At 40.4% G+C, this 20374-nt stretch overlaps 1 protein-coding gene across 1 annotated transcript; it reads right to left on the reverse strand.

Annotated features, from left to right (window-relative positions):
- Positions 1-19128: 19128 nt before the first annotated feature.
- Positions 19129-19886, reverse strand: LOC127768915 (vegetative cell wall protein gp1-like). Its single transcript, XM_052294585.1, has one exon. The coding sequence runs from the start codon at positions 19884-19886 to the stop codon at positions 19407-19409; it is 480 nt and encodes a 159-aa protein (XP_052150545.1). The 3' UTR covers positions 19129-19406.
- Positions 19887-20374: the final 488 nt, after the last annotated feature.

Raw genomic sequence — 20374 nt, forward strand, 5'->3', positions numbered from 1 at the left:
GAAGTGATCTTCCCTTCTGCTTGAATGATGCTCCGTGCCATAAATCAGACCATGGCATTTTCGTTATGGGGTACCTGTCATGATGTCGATAACCTGAACAGTAATTCTCCAGTCTCACTAATACAGTTTATCATTGTGATTGCATGACCTTGAGAAGCTGTAGAAGTTGAATGAAACAAAAAAAAATATGGGTAAATTTTTACATCTGTATTAGACTAATTCTATAAAACCCACCAAATCAATTCTCAAACTAGGTTTTAAAAATTAAAATTTAGTTATGACCAAATAAGCTAACAAATCTTTTTTGTACAGATATGTCGCCATATTTTACTTGAGAGATCAGTCTAATTCTTAACCACTTACACAATTACACTTAAGCTGATTTCAAATCAGCAGATTGACAGAGTTTTTAACCGGTAAAAAAAATTAACATGTGATTAATTTAATATTATCGTTTTTTATTTTTTTAAAAAAAATTCCGCATAAAAAACTTCTATACAAAATGCGTTCTGATCAGCTCACTCAAAACTACCGGAACGAACAAAGTAGAAATTTGTGTTAGCCTTCGTAGGACAACTGGGCTTAATGTATAGGCCTACAACAGATATGCAGGCCTGAACCTTTCGGGGGAGGAAATAGTATACTTGTCGTGGAGTTACAAAATCATCCCTGCATAAAAAAATCCAGATATATATCATATCTCAACGTACAAAACCAAGTCACTCTAAATCTTTAGGCAGTTTTGTCTTCAGCTTTGTCCAACGTGGTAGCTGATACAGTGTGAGACCCACGTGGCCCCACATGTCAGCAACTACTTCCCTCCTCTCTCCGCCTCTCTTCCTCCCGTATCCCCCTCCCTTTTCCTCCAAATCGCGGTGGCTCGCTGGCGCTGCTCCTCTGGCACCACTGTGGCCGACGAGGAGAAGGGCCGGCGTGACGCGTATGGCCAGCGGCCGACGATGGCCCTTGCTGGCAACGATGGGCATGGAGAAGAGTAGTGGCCAGCAGAGAAGAGCATGGCGACGACGTCGTCACCGAGCTTGATCGGTCATGGAGACGGGGAAGCTGGCATTCGGGTTGCCGATAAGGATGGGACAGGGCGGATCCCAACGGCGTGGAGCACCGAGCAGGCGAACTGGAGGCGTTCGAGGTGGACAAGGTGGCCAACAAGGTGCGAACGCACGGAGATAAGGGCGTCAACAACGGAGGGCTGGACATAGGTGGAGTGGAGGCCGTCGAAGAGCTGGAGGAGTTAGTCGTTAGAGGGCCAGAGGGAGTGGGTGATGGAGGCGGCGAGGGCGAGGATGATGGGGAGCGGTGGTCCTTGGCGACACGGTTGTCGGTGTGCATCGCCTGAACTAACTTGAGGAGTACCCCGCGCGTGACTGTGGCCATGGCTGGCTACTGGAGGGGAGAAGGATTTGGGAGGAAGAGAGGTGGAGAGAGGAGGGAAGTAGTCGTCGACATGTGGGGCTCACGTGGGTTACGTGTTGACTCGATTATCACGTGGGGTAAAACCGTCTAAGGACCTAGAGTGATTTGGTTTTGTAAGTTGAGAGATGATATATATATTTGATATTTTTGGTTCAAAAATGATTTTGTAACTTGGCAACATGATATGAGGGACCTCAGGTATACATTTTCCCTCGGGGGACGGGAACGTCGGTTCTCTAAACCCAAAGCTTTCATGGGCTATAATATAGATGGCCATAAGGCCCGCCTGGCATGGCCTAGCCCAGGCACGGGCTAGGCACGACCTGAGGCACTCGGGCCGGCACAGCACAGTTGGCACTTCGGGCCGTGCCGTACCTGCCCACGGCTGCACCAGCAGTCAGGCGTGCTGTGCCGGCTCGAAGGCATGGGCGGCCCATCGTGTCTTCTTTGAAATAAGTCTATTTTCTTTTCCTCCTTGTTGGGTTGTGACATAAATATAGCTAAAATAAGTTTATTTTACGTCCCTACTCTTTGGGTTGTGCCATAAAATACGTCTATTTTTCCTCCCTATTCTTTGTGTCGTGCCTTACATATGATTAAAAATAAGTCTGTTTCACATTCCTGAACTTCGTGTCAGGCCGTGCCGGCCTAGCATGCGCAGCTCAGGCACGGCACAGCTGTTGGGACGGGCCAAATCACCAGTCTCTGGGCCAGGCCGTTGGACCTCGGGCCATATGGCTATAACACTCATGCAAGTGCACGATGCGCTCTGGCCCAGGCCTGCTCGCGTGAGCGTCGTGCATAGGACAGGAGTGGCGCAACGCGAGCAAAGGGATGAGCGGGCGGCCGGGCGAACGCAAACGCTCCGGCATGGTTGTCGGGACTCGGGCGGGGCGAAGTGGCCGGCAGCCGCGGCTAGCATCGGCATGGGGGGCGCCGCGTTTTCTGACTTTTTTCTCCCTCAGCTAGCTCCTCTGCAACAACAACATGCTCGCCGATTCATTCATGCCTGCCTCCCTACACCTGCACCCTGCACTGCGTAGGTTCAATTAAACAGGTTAAGAATACGAGTAGGAGGAGTGTTTGTGGTGAAAGATCGATGATTGATTGCTCGATGAACTGAAAAACAATGACGAGTTGGACCTGTTTAGTTCACATCAAACTTTCCGTCAACTTTCAACTTTTTATCACATCACATCTAAAACTTTCCTATACACATAAATTCCTAACTTTTTTTTCAAACTACCAACTTTCCTCAAACTTCAACCCAATTCAGAAACTCCGTACTAGCTCCAGCTGATGCGATTGTGGCTAGCTTCGCTTGGGTAGCTGATTCCTACCACTACTACTACTGCTGATATGCATAAACGCATTGATGGGGCTCGTATCTGCGCGCCGCGCCAGCACAGGCTGCCTGTACAGTACAGTACAGCTCCTTGATGGTCGCCGCAGGGCAGCCTTGCAAACCGTAGCTAGGCACAGGACCACGCCGACGCCACCGCCGTGAGACCAAACCCGCCCGATCCATCCATCGATTCATCCATCGATCCATCGCGGCCTACGCGTGACGCTTGCAGATGCGCGCCTGCAAACTGCAACAACCACCCAAACTGGTTTTGGTCTTTTGGACCTTAGTACTAACTGATGATCAATCGTTTAATTTGCTCTCGCTCAATTAATTAAACGTTCATATGCGCCTTGAACAAGCTACTAGCTATCATTAGAATCAGCTATAAAAAGAGGGAAAAGTACAGTATAGACACGCAAAAGAAATCTCCAAGCGTACGCCCCTGGGTCTGTACAGATTAAAAGCTTTTACAAGTACAGTGTGGAGAATTCAGCTGAAAAAGAAGGTACGTACTGTACAGTGTAGAGAATTGGATGCAGGCCACAAATTGTTGCATTTGTTGTAATAATACAACGCATGCACTCTCACCTCACCTATAGGAGTCTCCTCTCCTGTGAACAAAAACAGTAGAAGAGAGATAGGTAGAGCACCCTTTGCACCGGTAGTCCGAAACCTGTATCATCATCTTGCATGGATGCATGCTTGGGTCCTGTCCGAGTACACACCAAATAGTAGTGGCGACAATGCATGCATGCATGCACAAAGATCTTCAGATCTTGTCACTTGTTCAGCTCTTCAATTCTTGTCACTTCACTTGTTCAGTTCAAGCAAAGGAAAAAAAAAAAAGAAATTCTTGTCACTTGTTCAGCTAGCTGGGGAAACTTTTTACTACCTCCATCCCAAAATAAGTGCAGCCATGAATTTCCGCGCCCAACTTTAATCGTCCATTTTATTTGAAATTTTTTTTATAATTAGCATTTTTGTTGTTATAAGATGATAAAACATGAATAATACTTTACTCGTGACTTATGTTTTTAATTTATTTTCAAAATATTTTCAAATAAGACGAATGGTTAAAGTTAGACGCTGAAAACTATGGCTGCACTTATTTTAGGACGGAGGTAGTAATACGGAGTGGACTGGACGTTCACACGTTTATTTCATGACATCTAAATATTTATAATTTTTTTTAAAAAAATGACAAAATAGATTAATATATATAATACTCATATATCATTGTACAAACATATAAGTTAAAATTGAACTTCTATAAATTATAAAAAAAGTAAAAAACAAAACTCAAATTACTATATGTATATTTGCAGTTTTTTTATTACAACTTATATAAGTTGAATTTGAATTTACATTGTTTGTATAGTGATATAGTAGATATTGATATATCTTGTTATTTTTTTAAAAAAATTCAATAACTATTTAGGGTGTGTTTGAGAAGTAGGGAATTAAGGAGATTGGGAAGATACGCAAAACGATGTGAGCCATTAGCACATGATTAATTGATTATTAATTATTTTAAACTTAAAAATAGATTAATATGATTTTTTTAAAGCAACTTTCCTATAGAAATTTTTTTGCAAAAAAACACACCATTTAGTAGTTCGTGAAGCGTGCGCGCGGAAAACAAACTATCTTTCTCTCTTTCTCGTGCGCGGAATGCAGCCTTAGTTGACACGCAATAAAATGGTAGCCGCACATCTAAGTGATTAGAATCCATCAATCAACTAGCTGCTCTTCTTCTATTAGATATGATATATTCTATTAAAATTCGTCGTAATATAATACATCACATCCGGTATAGATTCGTTTTTTTACGGAGGGAGTACATCACGTACACACTTTGACATTTCGCTTCTCCAGCTCATCTCTCATCTTGTGCGAGCAGTGGCAGTACATGTACTGCCTCTTTAATTTTGTACATGTACTGCCTCTTTAAAATTTGCTTGGGTGCTCTCTCTGTAGTCTGTGTAGGCTATGGATGTGAGAGGTGAGAGCAAGCACAAGTACGCATGCATACATGCCTAGTAAAGAGGAGAGGACCACCTAAGCAAAGCTAAGCACCTCTAGGCCTGCACCTGCTGTAACTGAGTTTATATAAACATTTTTTTTACTACTATTCCTAATAAAAGAAAGAAACAAAGAAAAATAGTACTCCCTCTGTCCCATAATATAAGGGATTTTGACTTTTTACTTATACTATTTGATCACTCGTCTTATTTAAAAAAATTTGTGCAAATATAAAAAACGAAAAGCTGTGCTTAAAGTACTTTGGATAATAAAGTAAGTCATAAATAAAATAAATAATAATTCTAAATTTTTTCAATAAGACGAATAATCAAACAATGCAAATAGAAACTTAAAATCCCTTATATTATGAGATGGAGGGAGTATAATTTGAAGATTGCAGCAGCATCAGTCCTCTCCTACGAGCAAGTTTGATTACCAGCTTCAAATCATTTCTAGTTAATTTAATAGCTAATTCAGCTACCTATAAATATATAATATATTATTAATACATGGTCACATCTATCATATATATATATATTATGTCGTGGAATTTGTGTTGTAGCTGGCTACAAATCTATACTTAACGCTCTTTTCTGTTATTTTTTTATCTTCTCGACGTGTGTTTATAGCTGGTTTATATTCTGCTATTATAATTGCTCGACTACGGAGCTGAGCTTGGACAGTTACTTGGACCACAGTCAGCGCATGCATGCAATATGTACTGTTATTAAAAATCTGGATCAAAAGATAATGGTACTAATTACTGGTGGAGTAAGAGATTGATTTTAGCATGCATATGGTATGTCTAATGAAGCTATGATGATGCAGTGTATTATCAAACTTTTGTGTGTTCATGCATGCGGCATCGTCTGTAACCCGTGCCTGGGTTTGTCAGCTGAGCTGTGGCTTGATGCTAGCTTGCTTACAAAATTTCCTGTGTTGACATGCCTGCCATTTCCTCTGCTCATACTTTGATACAAACAAATATAGCAACCACGGAGATAACAACAAAACTCTCATAATAATGCAAGATGCTAGTAGTATAGGAGCATTACCAATGCAGGAGTACTCCCTTCTCTTCAGAGTTTTGGACTATCTACTGTCATAGGATTGGTTAAAATCTTGCCTGTGCAGACCTATGGACAGGCAAAGATTTTGCAGTTGTATTTTTCTACAACTCCACATATTAATTTGTGCCCACACAGTAACTGCTGCAAACTCAGGCCGTGTTTAGTTCTACGTTAAAATTAGAAGTTTCAATAAGATTGAAAGTTTGAAGAAAAAGGTTGGAAGTTTATGTGTATAGGAAAGTTTTGATGTGATAGAAAAGTTGGAAGATTGAAGAAAAAGTTAGGAACTAAACAAGAGCTGATTCCTAAACTTTACGAGTAATGTTTAATTTGATAGTCGACCCTACGAAGTACTAACATTACAAGCTAGTTTCAGAGATAGTCTACGAACAAACACTGGTAGCTTTGCTTTATATATGTATCGTGAGCTATATATATGCCCATATACAATCTGAGTGTTCATCTTTACAGCTGTTTAGTTTCCTTTTGAGCCATGAGGGAAATCTACGATTACATATACTGTTAGTACCATGATAAGAGTAATTAAAAGAAAATCAGTGTGAACTGTACTCCAAAAGTTGCGGCGCTCTTTCGCCGAACTACTTGCCTGCAGCCTGCAAGGAAAGGCAAATCCCAAGAGCATGCATGGGCCAAAGCAATCGATCGGCATGTTATATTTCATGGGGAGTACTGTATCTTTCAGCTCGGGAAAGTATTTTCTACACCTAAATATATACATGTAACTTAAATAGCTATATAAAAATTTTATAAAATTTAGTAAGATAGGCTATGATAATATAAAAAGTAATTCTACGGTTCTTGAGGAGGTACCATGAGGAAATAAAAATTTAGTGTAAAAATTGGTATCTCATGGTACCTCATAGTACCTAGGTACCAAGAGGTACCAAATTTACAATAGAAAAAATGGTACCTCATGGTACCTCCTCAAGAACTGTAAAATTGCTCTAATATAAAACACTATACAAACATGCAAGTCTAAATTCGATCGACATATGAAGAAACAAAAATAACAAATTTTATCTATGTTGTATGGGTACTATTCACTGTCCGATTTTATTATTTTTGATTCTCTAGTTGTAATTCAAATTTAGCTCTGCATGTTAATTTGTGTGTGGACTTATATCAACACAATTGATGTTACTAAATTTTTTTGAATTTTTCTATAACTATTTGAGTCGCATGCAATCGATGGGTGCCATGACACCTAGGGGTGTGTTTATTTCACGCTAAAATTGGAAGTTTGGTTGAAATTGGAACAATGTAATGAAAAAGCTGAAAGTTTGTCTATAGGAAAGTTTTGATGTGATGGAAAAGTTAAAAGTTTAAAGAAAAATTTTGAAACTAAACTCGACCTAGGTGTAGAAAATCCTTATCCAGCCTTTCAGCTCTCCGAAACCTGCTTGTGATTGTGAGCAACTGAGCAATGCAAGCGATGGCTGCCAACTGAATATTGTCACCATCCAGGTTCTGAATCGATCTCTACTGCAAATGCAAGGGCAAGCAGCTCTAATGGCAATTAGTATCTAATGGCATGCTCTCTAGTTTAATATCCTGACCACGGTCACTCATCCACAACGACAGAGAAGAGAAGACAAGATCTTGAAAAGACAGATCGATCAATCACAAACAAAACAAGCATGCAAATTGGGAGGCATAAACTAGCTGCAAAAGAAGAGCTTTTTCTTTCTTTTTTTTCTTTTTGATTTGGTCTCTGTCTCCCGCACACTTTTGCTAAGCCAAGGTACAGCCAATCTCACTTGGGCTTGACTTGACTAGCCTCTCTCCATCTCTGTCTTTGCATGCATTGGCATTGCACCCCCTCATGCACGCGCCTGCGCTCTTCTGCTGGCTTCTTCCCGGTATGAAGGCTGAAGAAATAGTGCCATAGGATTAGATTCCTAGCTATAGCTAAGCTATGAGGCTAGAGCCTGTGGTACCCAAGTATTGTCATATCGGTAGCTGAGGAAGACGATATAGCCAATTTTATCTTTAGCGCGCTTATTTAACCGTTAAACGTTGTATTTCGTGTGAAAATTTTCTACTACCTCCGTCATAAGATATAGTAATTTTTTTATTAATCTAGATACATAGTTGTCTAGGTTTATAGCTAAAAATGCTTATATTTTAGGATGGCGGGAGTATATAAAAATTGTTTTAAAATATCAAATAAACACATTTATAAAATTTAAAATAATACTAACTCAATTAATCATATGTTAATAGTGTTTTTATTCTATGTGTTCATATATACTTAATTTAGTGAACTCAATCGGGTAACTATATATAGTAGATGCATAGTGTTATATGCAAAAATTTAGTCGTTAGCACATTGCCATATGCAGGGTTAGCAATCAAGAGAAATGTGCTTGCTATTTAGGAGTACCTGCTTAAAATTTACTTCCTCCTTAAGTTCATTTTGAGCCTATCTCATTTGCCCCCAAAATATATATTTTTGAACAATTATTGTATCGAAGTTTTTGAAACTACGGAATAAATACATTGTGAGGAGATAAAGAGAATATTAATTACATTAGGATTTGATAAATGGTGTATTATGGTCTTTTTTATTTTTATATTGGTATGTGTAGGATGGGTTAAAAATAAGCTTGCTTTGGGACGGAGAGAGTACTCCGTCACTCGCAAAATTTGTCTTAAATATAATAATAACATTTTTAAAATGTAACTTTTATTACTAAACTATCTATGCATTATCTTTATTATAGCCTAACTAGTTCAGATTTATATCTCATCCACCCTAAAGATACAACCAAGAGTGTCTTTAGTTCTTTGGGTGTAAAGTTTTTAAATTGTACGGATGCACATTTGAAGTATTAAACATAGACTAATAGCAAAACAAGTTACAGATTCTGTCTGTAAACTGAGAGACAAATTTATTAAGCCTAATTAATCTATTATTAGCAAATATTTACTGTAGCATCACATTGTCAAATCATGGCGTAATTAGGCTCAAAAGATTTATCTCGCAATTTACATGCAAACTGTGCAATTAATTTTTTCTCCCACATTTAATGTCCCATGCATGTGTCCAAACATTTAATCTGACGTTTTTACCCAAAATTTGTTGGATCTAAACAAGGCCAAGTCTTTTTAGCACTTTCCTCGATACTCGCACCGATGTATATTTTTTTGATGAAGTGAGTAGCTTCCATTAGATTCAAATTTATTCTCAGATATAATTACTTATGACATATAAAATACAACTTTTACCGTATTACCTCATGTACCTAAAATGTGTCCCATTACCCCAGAAGCCATCGCGCGAGACCCTCTCATCAACCATACTATCCTTAATTCCCACCACTCCTCTATGCATGAATGAGAGGCAAGGTAGACCATTCATTATGATCCTTAATCCCTAAAAAAAAAACTCTTAAAGGACTATTCCATATGCTACCTCTAACTCTCTAAGAGTTTAATTTAGGACTACTCAAAAAAGAGAGAGTATTTGGGACAAATCTTGAAGCCAAAAGAATACTACTTCCAGCATCCCCGCCTCTCCATCTCCTTTTCAGCAACACAATGCATTCATTAATCGACTGAAATTTAGGGAAATTTCAAGTGACCGATGATGAATATCGAAGGTGAAAGAAAAAAAATTGCTTGCTTTGATCCATAGGATGAAGAACCTCTGATGAAAATTTCTTGCTTCCGGTCTCTTTCGTGGATTTATTACTCCTACCACACAACTACTATTCTGACATGATAGTTACATGTAACAGTACTCTGGTACTGACTGATGCTGCACTAACCACCATGCACAACAAACCACCCAGAGAAAAACAAGCTCTGCATATGCAGTTCGCTCCAGTTAATTAATTAGTGGGCATCTTGCACCGTCAATTGTTAAGCCTGTAATAGGGATAGATTACTTCTAAATACATAGTACGTACTCGTTGCATTGGCACACAGTGACGACTAGCTGGCTCAGTAGTTTCAACACTGTGCATCGTCCTGGATGTTCATGCAGACTGTCGTTAGTAGGAGTATGCAAAGAAATCGCTCTCTTGCACTTTGAGGTGATGTTCTGTTCAAAAGTGATGATGGAAATAAAGTTAGGACACATAAAATAAAAAAAAATCATCAGTGATTAATTGAGCTTTAATTATTATAAACTTAAAAATAGATGTATATAATATTATAAATCAATTTTATATAGAAAGTCTTCTCACGAAATACATTGTTTCGCAGTTTGGAATACATGTTAATAAAATTAATCTATAACTTAATCAGAAAAGAGCACCATCCTAGCTGCAGCCGACTATGGCTGTGTTTACGAACTTTCAACTTTTCCGTCACATCGTTCTAATTTCAACCAAACTTCTAATTTTGGTGTGAACTAAACACAGCCTTAGTTCCACGCCAAAATTGAAATTTTGAAGAAATTGGAACGATGTGACGGAAAAGTTGAAAGTTTGTGTGTGTATGAAAGTTCGATGTGACGGAAAAGTTGAAAGTTTAAAGAAAAAAGTTGGAATCTAAACATGGCCTATAGAAGTTTAGGGTGTGTTTAGTTCATGCCAAAATTGGAAGTTTGATTGAAATTAGAACAATGTGACGGAAAAGTTGGAAGTTTGTGTGTGTAGAAAAGTTTTAATGTGATGGAAAAGTTAGAAGTTTGAAAAAAAAATTGGAACTAAACTCAATCTTAGTTCCAAAATCTTTCTTTAAACTTTCAACTTTTCTTTCCATCACATCAAAACTTTCCTACACACACAAACTTCTAACTTTTTCGTCACATCATTTCAATTTCAATCAAACTTCCAATTTTGGTGTGAACTAGACACACACCCTATATTTATTGCCTCATGGATGGATGATCCTTCATGGATCGATGATTCTGTTCTCTCGAGACAGACGCGCGCCGCCATTGGCATCATTTCAGCTCACCAACACATGAAGTCATGGACACACATTAGCGCTTTCTTCCTCGCAAGTTTCACTAATTTCCCATAAAACCAACTTCTAACTACAAACCTATGTTCAGGTTTATAAGAGAGAGTACAATAGCAGGCTATAAATCAGCTGTAAGCACATATGGATGAGAGAAGAGAAGAGAGAGAAGGAAAGCGGTTGTAGCCGGCTGCAGCACGGACTCCGATGCGTTAGGTGTGTATAAGAGGTAGGACCATATATTAATGGTATAATATATGTTTATATATAACTATTGTATGAATGAGCTATTAGATTAGCTAGATAAATTGAAGCTAGTAATTAGCTAAAAACTTGCTCTAACTAGGATTGGACTTTTTTTAGACGGTGGGGTACGCTCCATTGATTGTGAGTAGAGATCGATTTTCAATTGGGTTAACCACCATGCGTCAGTGTCAAAGAAATGTGAAAAAAATTGCAGCAGAAAATCAGAAATACAGGCATCCAACCGTACTGTACGTATGAGAGCATGGTACGTACTCCCTCCGTCCAAAAAAACAAAACCTGGATTCCGTATCCAACGTTTCACCGTTCATCTTATTTGAAAAAATTATGAAAAAAATTAAAAAGACAAGTCACGCATAAAATATTAATCATATTTTATCATCTAACAACTATGAAAATATGAATTATAAAAAATTTTTATATAAGACGGACAGTCAAAATTGGACATGAAAACTTAGGGTTTGCCTATTTTTAAGTACGGAGGGAGTACGGCTTAACCCGTCTTGCTGGATGCTCCTCTCAAATCAAAGTATCAATCCATCCATCACAACGAGGACGATGACGGACGCAATGGAGAGATGCGAGATGCAGATGCAGATGCAGCAGAGAGAGGGAAAATTTTTTTTTCCCGGTGCTCCTCTTTTTGCTGCCCCCTTCTGCAGCCCTGCATCTCCTGCCCTGACACCCTAGGCCTAAGCTAGGCTAGCTCCCTACCCCTAGGCCTCTATAGAACCCTAAGCCTAGCTATAGGCTATAGCTGCCCTACCCCCTACCCCTCCTTGCCACCTGCTTGGCCTCTTCTGCCATGCCTCCCTCTCACACTTTACTCCCACTCAACCACTATTCTGAACTGCTGAGTTGCATAAGTTTAATTGCAACATTGTTGTTAGATCTCATCTCCCCCACCACCACCATCACAGTATCACACAGCTCAGGCCTCTCTATAAATCTTGCATCTTTGCCTTCTTCTCCCTTTTGTACTAGTAGTAGTAGTAGTAGCACTTGTGGTAGTAGTGGTTGTAGCATATTACTTGTGGTAGCTAGAAAGCTCTTCCACTCCCTTTCTCTTGCTCAAAGTTTCTTCTTCACTCTCCTCCTCCATTCTTGAGCTGCTTAGCTATCCAGTAGCTACGCCAATCCATGGTTGATTAGCTGATCTTGTTACAGATCAGACCAATTACTAGCTCATGGAAGATCTCACAAGATTGGAGCGTGTGTAGGATTTGTTTCTTGCTGTCCATCGATCGGTTTGCCTTTTGTTTGATTTGGCTCGGGACTTGCTGATTCGAATCATGGCCTCTTCCACCATTTTTCTCCTAGCTAGATTAGTCAGTCATAGGTAGTATTTTATGCAAGATTGGTTGGATGTCTGAACTGAACTGTCCAAGGGAACGAGTGAAGCTGCCAGCATGATCTAGCTCTGAATGATCAACAAGATGTGCTCCCACACTGCCTTCCTGTGGATCTTGAGCTGTTGCTAGTCTTGTGGTCATGCCTTGCTAGGTCATGCTGCGGCAGCCTCACTTCTTCCCATTGTTGGGCACAACAGCTATGGTGAATCACTGAATCTGCAGTTCGATCTCTGCACCATGCATGTATCCTGAGACATTTCAAAGCCAGGTAATACCAGTATCTTTTTACATGGATGATGCACTTCTTCTGGTTCTTCTAGGATTAAATACCCATTACTGTAGTAGTACAGTCCAATAACTACCGTCTCCTCTCTGGAGTGTCACTAATTGTTCTTCTTTGCATGTGGAATTGACTGGTGCTCCACATGATCTTCATTAACTGATGGTTTAATCTAGTGGTCAAAGATCTAGGTAGCTGTTTGGGCCTTCCAGGGCTTCATTTAATTAACTGTCTTTACAAAGAATTCAACTCACTTGCCAGCTGTTGCACTTTTTAGTTAGTAGTACCAGCAATATCCAAAGTTGGTGTATATGCTTGATTTGATTCTTTGATTACTTCCTTTTGTGTGTGGCTTTCATGTACTTTTGAATGCAAAATTCCAAGTTTGTGAATGGGAGGTTGGGATTGTGCCTTACTGTGTGTGCTGGCTTGCATATAGTACACATTGCCAGTCTGTCGTTGCATGGTAGTCGTTTGCTGCCTTCTGCTTAGTCATGTGTGTTCCTGATCTATAACCTGTACTACTACGTTACTGGTAGTTCATCGTTTGGCTTTCAGTAATTTCCTTGCCTTGTTTTTAGATCGTGTTCTTGGTTAATATCAGATCTGGTCTGATTAGTAGCTTTGGTAGTTTATGCTATACTTGTAAGAGATAACCCCATCAATCAAACATTTTTTTGTGGTCGATGGGCTGAAGAGTTAGCTTGTTTTTTGTGTTATCTGTATATTTTTAGATCGTTACCGCTACAATGTCTTGGCTAGAAGACTGCTGATTTTATAGCACCATTGGTGATTTACTTTGTTTGCAATCTGCTTCATCCTAACATTTATTTCCTGTCGTGATCACATGGTGCTATGTACCTTTACATGTGGCAATCTAGATCGATTCTATTTATGAAACCGGAGCTCTAATCAAACTGATTTTGTGAGTTCTCCTGAAGCAGCTTGCATTCGGTCCCTGACAAATGTGTGCAACCATTCTCTCAAACTTCAACCTGTTACATGTTAAATGGTGTTACAACCATTCTAAATGGTGATCTCTACCGCCTGATCTACCCCTTTTTGGACTTTGAAGTTCAAACAATTGAAGCTACTTATTATATATGCTGTTATCTTGTGAATGCAATCCTTTCATGTGCATTGAATAAGTTGAAGGCTGCTCCTCCTTGCTTTCTTCAATTTCATTTGAGGTGCCACACTACAAGGATATACTTGAAATAAAGCAGATATTACAAAATCATATAGTAGTAGTAATCAAATCTCCATCTGTATCTGATGTGTACTCTAGCTAAGGCTGTGTTTAGATGCAAAGTTTGGATCCAAACTTCAGTCATTTTCCATCACATCAACCTGTCATGTACATATATTTTTTTAGTCACATCATCTCCAATTTCAACCAAAATCCAAACTTTACGCTGAAGTAAACACAGCCTAAAGCTAGTATATATAATGCTCTCCTAAATTATATATTTATATTAACAAATTTAGTGTTTAAAATTTGTGCAGAATGTAGCAACGTTCTTAGCACTCTCGTGAACTAATCACAACAATCATTTATTAATTTCCCGGCCTCTAACTTTTTCATTTGAATAAAACAATCATGATCCAAACAAACTAAAACCATCATCTATTATTTAATTTCATCGGTAACCTGACGATTCGTGAGAGCGCATTCAATGACTCAATGATCAATCGAAATGTTCAGGATTCAGGCCATTCGATCGATTATTTTCTTCTTTTTTTTCTTAGGCATTCGATTCTTACATACTGCAACTGATACTGCGCGAGTAGTAATTTGCTCTGGAGCAAGACGACGCATTGATAGTATACTCATCTGATTTCGCATCGCATGCGAGGCTCAAAAGCTTGGGCTCGCAGCAGTGTCAGGTCAGTATTGTATGCTCCATGTACGATCGATCTCGAGCAAAGACAAGAATTGAAGGTAAACAGCTGTATGCTACGGGGACCTGTATGGCTGTTGTTGCATGCGCCTAAGCTCTTGTCAGTGATCCAGTTTGATCCTGGCCGGAGCTGCTTCGATCGTTTTCAAAATGCTTGTCAGTGATCCAGTTTGATCCCGGCCGGAGCTGCTCATTTGATTTGATTTCTGCTTTGATCATTTTCAAAATGTTTTGTTTTCACCTGCCTGCATGATGATCAGAGAGAGTCAGGATGATCAGAGATTCAGAAGAGTAGCTGTTCCAGCGTGAACGATCGATCGAGATCGCATTCCTTCTTTTACACCACCGCTCTACTACTACTACGTGATGCAGGAGCCGTACTACTACATGGGTACCTGTTCGTTCGTTTGCAAGTTATCGCCTTTGTCCGTTTGTCGATTCGTGGGAAAGTACTAGTGCAAACCAATGGAAACACTACCGTTAAATCGAGAAATAGATAGATTCGTCTATGTCACCATGAGTTAAGATTTTAACTCCCAATAAAATTTTAACTCATGAGTGAATCCACGAGTTAAATTTTAACTTATGGTGACGTGGATAAATCTCGGACGTCCATTTCTCGATCCAACAGTAGTTTTCAAGTTTTCACTACATATATGATTTGCACTACATATTTTCTTTCGATTCGTTGCCTGCCTTCATTTGTTTATTTATTTCATCTCCGGAGAAAGCATTGCATGCATGATCAGATTCATGCCAGCAACCAATTCACCCAAACTCATACCGGACTGCTGCTAATTGTACTACTCCTTCCGTCTCTATACTCTGGCCGAGTTTAGTTTTAAATTTTTTCTTTAAACTTTCAACTTTTCCATCACATCAAAACTTTCCTACACGTACAAACTTTAAACCTTTTCGTCACATCGTTCTAATTTTAACCAAACTTTCAATTTTAGTGTGAACTGAATACACCCAATATAAATGTAATCTGATATAGATGTGATATATCCTGTACTGTAAATTGAGGGGGGATGTACTAATTCAGTCTGATTTCATGTGAGCAGCCAATTTTCTGATATCCTAATTTGCTGCTAGTGTACTTCTTTTGTTTTATTCCATTAGTTTCAAATTAAGTATAGCAACTTCTAATGTTTAAAGTATCGCATAATAAAGTAACTTGTTCAACTACTTTCTTGTCTCCACTAATCTCACAATCACCCCTTATTTAATTTCTCCACATACTTTTTCATCTCAGCCAGTCAAAAACATACTCACATATATATTCAATTGTCTCTCCTTCTTAATTCCGGCTGTATTTAGTTCACACAAAAATTGAAAGTTCGGTTGAAATTAGAACGATGTGACGAAAAAATGGGAAGTTTGTGTGTGTAGAAAAGTTTTTGATGTGATGAAAAAGTTGTAAGTTTGAAGAATTATTTTGGAACTAAACACGGCGTCCCTTAAAAACTCTAGAAGCAATAACATTTTTGACGAATGAAATAGTACCATTATTTAGATACAGTTGCTTTCTGTTATTGCCTTTTTAAGAGTATTTTAACTTCTGTGAAATATACTCCGTACTGTCCTACTATTATCCGAGGGAAACTTTGGTTGTCCCTGCATCGATCGATCGTTCGATACGCGCGCCATGCGTGCATGCGTACGCCAAAAAGAAAGAAAGCTGACTCGCCGCGCACGCGCACGAGCACGAGCACGCACAAACGACGCTCCAATTATATGCGTCCCAATGAACAGTTCTCTTTTTATTTATTTTTTACGAATTGGTATTGTCAAATTTTACTAAATTTTTTTTAAAAAAAACTGTACCAGCATGAACTTAATTATACAGGGTATAGCGTACAGTAGTGAACAGTACAAGGTGTGAGGAGGCATTCAGAAAATGTGCAGAGACATGGGGGCTAGTTTCATTCAGTTCAGTTCAGCAAATAGTTTGCTTTCCGATCGCAACAGCGACAATATGTGCATTTGCAAATTATTGCTGGTTGACAATCAAGAGGAATGTGTCATGTGTGTGTGTGTGTGTGTGTGTGTGTGTGTGTGTGTGTGGGGTAGCAGCATCGATCTACAGCGAGCGAACTTCAACCAGCATCAAATGCCTGCCTGACAGTTAGTTACATCTAACACAGTAACACTGTTTCAGCACAGTTATGCCCTTGTCTGCTTGTTTGGTTCTTGCAAGTTGCAAATTCCTACCATGGCATGCTGCTTTCTTTTCTTGATCCACAGGGAGGGCTAGCAAGCCAAAATGCCAAATATACAACCAAGGTAGGGGTGTGTTCTTAATTTCATGAGTGAAACCATTCTATTCAGCATACAGAATGATTTATCGTAAACTTTTAAAAAAAATTATAAGAAAACTGTTTTAGATTTATTTTGAACTTCCTAATAGTTAATTCATTCGTTTATACACTAGAATAGTTATAACAAAATCATTTAGCTATTTAGTCATTCGACTATTCAGAATAAGAAAAACATGCTCTTGAATAAAAACATGGGTTACGTTTGCAGACCCTATTTAAAAGTCTAATTACTGATTTGATCATACTTTTTTCAGTTTACTTATGTGGCCTCCCTTTTCAAAAACGAAAGCTAGGTTTGACTCTATTTGGTAAACATAACATAACAGTATTAACTCAAGGAAAAAAATATCATTTATGCCCTTGCTCATTTGATCATACTTCTCAATGGTTTTTGTTTCATTATAATCAATATTGATAAGTGTTTGACAACTATAATCCATACTCTCACCGTCCTATTTTAAGCATCGTTGTGGGTTTCCGTGTCCAATGTTTGACTATTCGTCTTATTTGAATTTTGTTGTGATCAGTATTTTTATTGTTATTAGATGATAAAACATGAATATTATTTTATATGTGACTTTTTTTATTTTTTTCATAAATTTTTCAAATGAGACGGACGATCAAAGTTAACAAGGAAACCAACAACTGCACTTAAAATGAGACGGGGAGTACTAAAGTGTTTGGCGGAAGTAAAAAGTTGTCATTCCAAAAGAACCGCTTATCTGTGGATCCCGCTACCTTCAACCGCACCACCGCTTGTCGACTTGTCGTACGTTGGGTTGGATCAAAGAGGAGAAGCACCACCATCCTGCAACCTCCAACCGTGCTACCGACCTCCCCGTTCGGATTGAGAAGGAGGAGTAGCGCCGCCACCCGTCGTCCTCCCCGTTCAGATCGAAGAGGAGCGTCTGTGGCCGCTAAGGTCTGCCACTACCAGGCTACCTTCCCTGACTCGTCACTCACTGCCACATACGTTGACCCATCGCTTCCAGATCCACTGCCTGTGTGCCTCCATGCCCCCAGATGCGTCGTTGAGCCTCCGCCACATCCACTTTGTCGCTCCTCATCGCCAGCCACCGCCACCGCTGCTCCTCCTCGTCATCGAGCCGCTGTCGCTCCTCCCCTGCGACCTCTGCACGACTGCTTCTATACGAGGAGGGCGACAGGAGGAAGCTCTCCTTCAGGCTCCGATTAGAGTGAGAGGAGGAGAGGATAAAGATGGAATAGTGAGAATTTTGGAAACAGTGTTTATGTGTATCCAAGGGCATTTTGGTCAATTGTGGCACATAAATTTTTTTCTTCTAAGGGCAAGTACTATGAGCATCTATATGTTGTCCCTAAATTTGTCATATAGAATTAGGAGAGAGAGAATGAGCCACCCCTCATGGAAGGAGCAACCTCAGACAATCTCTAAAAAAATTACAAGATGATGTGAGAGTGAACTAATATTAGGGTTTGTGTATTAGATGTGATATGTTGTATTTGTCACATCTTAATCAGTGAGAAGATGACATGGTTTAAATTAAATGTGGTATTTATCTCCCCTATAAAACTTGCCCTAAATGAATTAGCTTGTGCATATAGAGGTCCGCCAATTAAATTTGCTTGTTGATCGGCCTCTTCGTCCGGTCGATGAAACATCGCATCGGGGATTTGCCTCTCTGGGCCCCAAATCCGCCACGCGGGTGGAAGCCCACAAACGAAAACTCGTGTGGATCTTAGCCCACCACGGTCGTCGACCTCGTGGTGTGAAGGAGAAATTTTGTAATTTAAGTAACACTTTATTCGTGACCAATTTACTTAAATTGATACTCCGCACTTGTCAAGAAGTCGAAGTTAATTTCAAAAGTGTTAAATTAGGATGGCAGAGGGTGTGGTTAGTTCCTAAAAAAAGTTAGAAGTTTAAAGAAAATTGAGAGTTTAGAAAAAAAAATAAAAGTTTATGTGTATAGAAAAATTTTTGATGTGATATGATGCGATAGAAAGATGGGAATAGGGAGAAAACTAACCACGCCTTGCAAGGGCCTTACTTGCACGGGAAAAATGCTAGTGGTCCCAAGTAAATTGCAGCATAATTTGCATTCAGTCACGACCACACGATTCGCAAGATTCAGAGAAGGAAATTCTTGTAGGTATACACCCGCATCGTATAGTCAGCCACATTTCTCCCTACTTTTACTTTTGAATTTGATTTCTCTCCAGTTTTACTTGTGAGAAAGATATGGTTTTATATTACTAGCTCGTATTTAAAAGTTTGAGAAGTGAACAACAAGCTCACACGCTGCTTTGTTCCATACTACAGAGAAAATAAAAAGTACAGAGAGGAAAGCAAAAATAGTTGTCTCTTTTCTGCAAACTACAAGACGAGACGAACAGCGGACACGTCACTGTTCTCTCGGGGAATCCCGAAGGCTGCCACGTCATCGACAATCTCTCAGCCCGCCACGTGGCATGCGCGTGTCACCTCGCCGTCATTGTTTTTTTACACTATGAAGGTCGGCGGCTCGACGTCCGGCGGCGTCGGCTCCGGCACGACCTCGGGTGGCGGCCTCGGCGGGTCCAACTCCGGCGGCTTCGGCGGCGGGACGTCGGGGTTGCGCGGCACGTCGGGGACCTCTGGCATCGGCGGCGAAGGGATGGACGGGCCCGGCTGCTCCGGCCCGGGCGTCGGCGCGCCCGGCGGCGGCATCGGCACGTCCAGCCCCGGCGGCGCCTCGAACTCCGGCGGCGTGTCGATGCTCGGGAGCTCCTCCAGCGACCGGTCCGTTCCCGGCACCTCGGCCGGCGGCGTCCCGCCGCACCGGACGCCGACGGCGGCGCGCCGCGCGGCGGCAGCGCCCACCTGCGGCCGGTGCAGGCAAGAGCGCGCCGCCGCCGCCGCCGCCGCGCCACGCAGCAGAGGCAACGGCGTCGTCCTCGCCGCCATTGCCGCCAAGATCGGGAGGCTAGATGCAGCAGCCATGCCAATCGCCAAGAACCATTGGAAGGTTGGAGCAGCCTGATTGACCTCGCCGGCGTCGCCGCCTTATACCGGCTTCTCCGAGCCGACACGTGCGGCCACGTGGCACGCTCGCCATGACGCGGCGCCTCGCTGACGCGACACGTACCCGGCGTGCCAAAACGTGCTCGAATCAAATCGCGACACACACGGACAGTGTCACGATTCTACTCGAAACACGAAATCCACATGAATTTTACTGAAATTTTTTACATCAACTCTCCAAGCATCTCATGTTAGGTTTTTGGGTGAGGATTGAATGAATGATAAGAACCCTAACTTCGACACGTAAAACAGAGTAATAAATTAGGGTGTGATTAATTAATTATTAGCTTAAAAAATTTTAAAAATAGATTAATATGATTTTTAAAGTAGTTTTTCTATTTTTTTAAAACACGTATTTAAGTAGTTTAGGAAACGTGTTTGCGGTAAACGATATAGTGAGGTTAGGT

The sequence above is a fragment of the Oryza glaberrima genome, chromosome 3 (assembly GCF_000147395.1).
Source record: "Oryza glaberrima chromosome 3, OglaRS2, whole genome shotgun sequence".
Classification (NCBI taxonomy): domain Eukaryota; kingdom Viridiplantae; phylum Streptophyta; class Magnoliopsida; order Poales; family Poaceae; genus Oryza; species Oryza glaberrima.

Coding starts and splice junctions, on each gene's coding strand:
- LOC127768915 (XM_052294585.1), bottom strand. CDS start 19,886: ATGGCTGCTGCATCTAGCCTCCCGATCTTGGCGGCAATGGCGGCGAGG.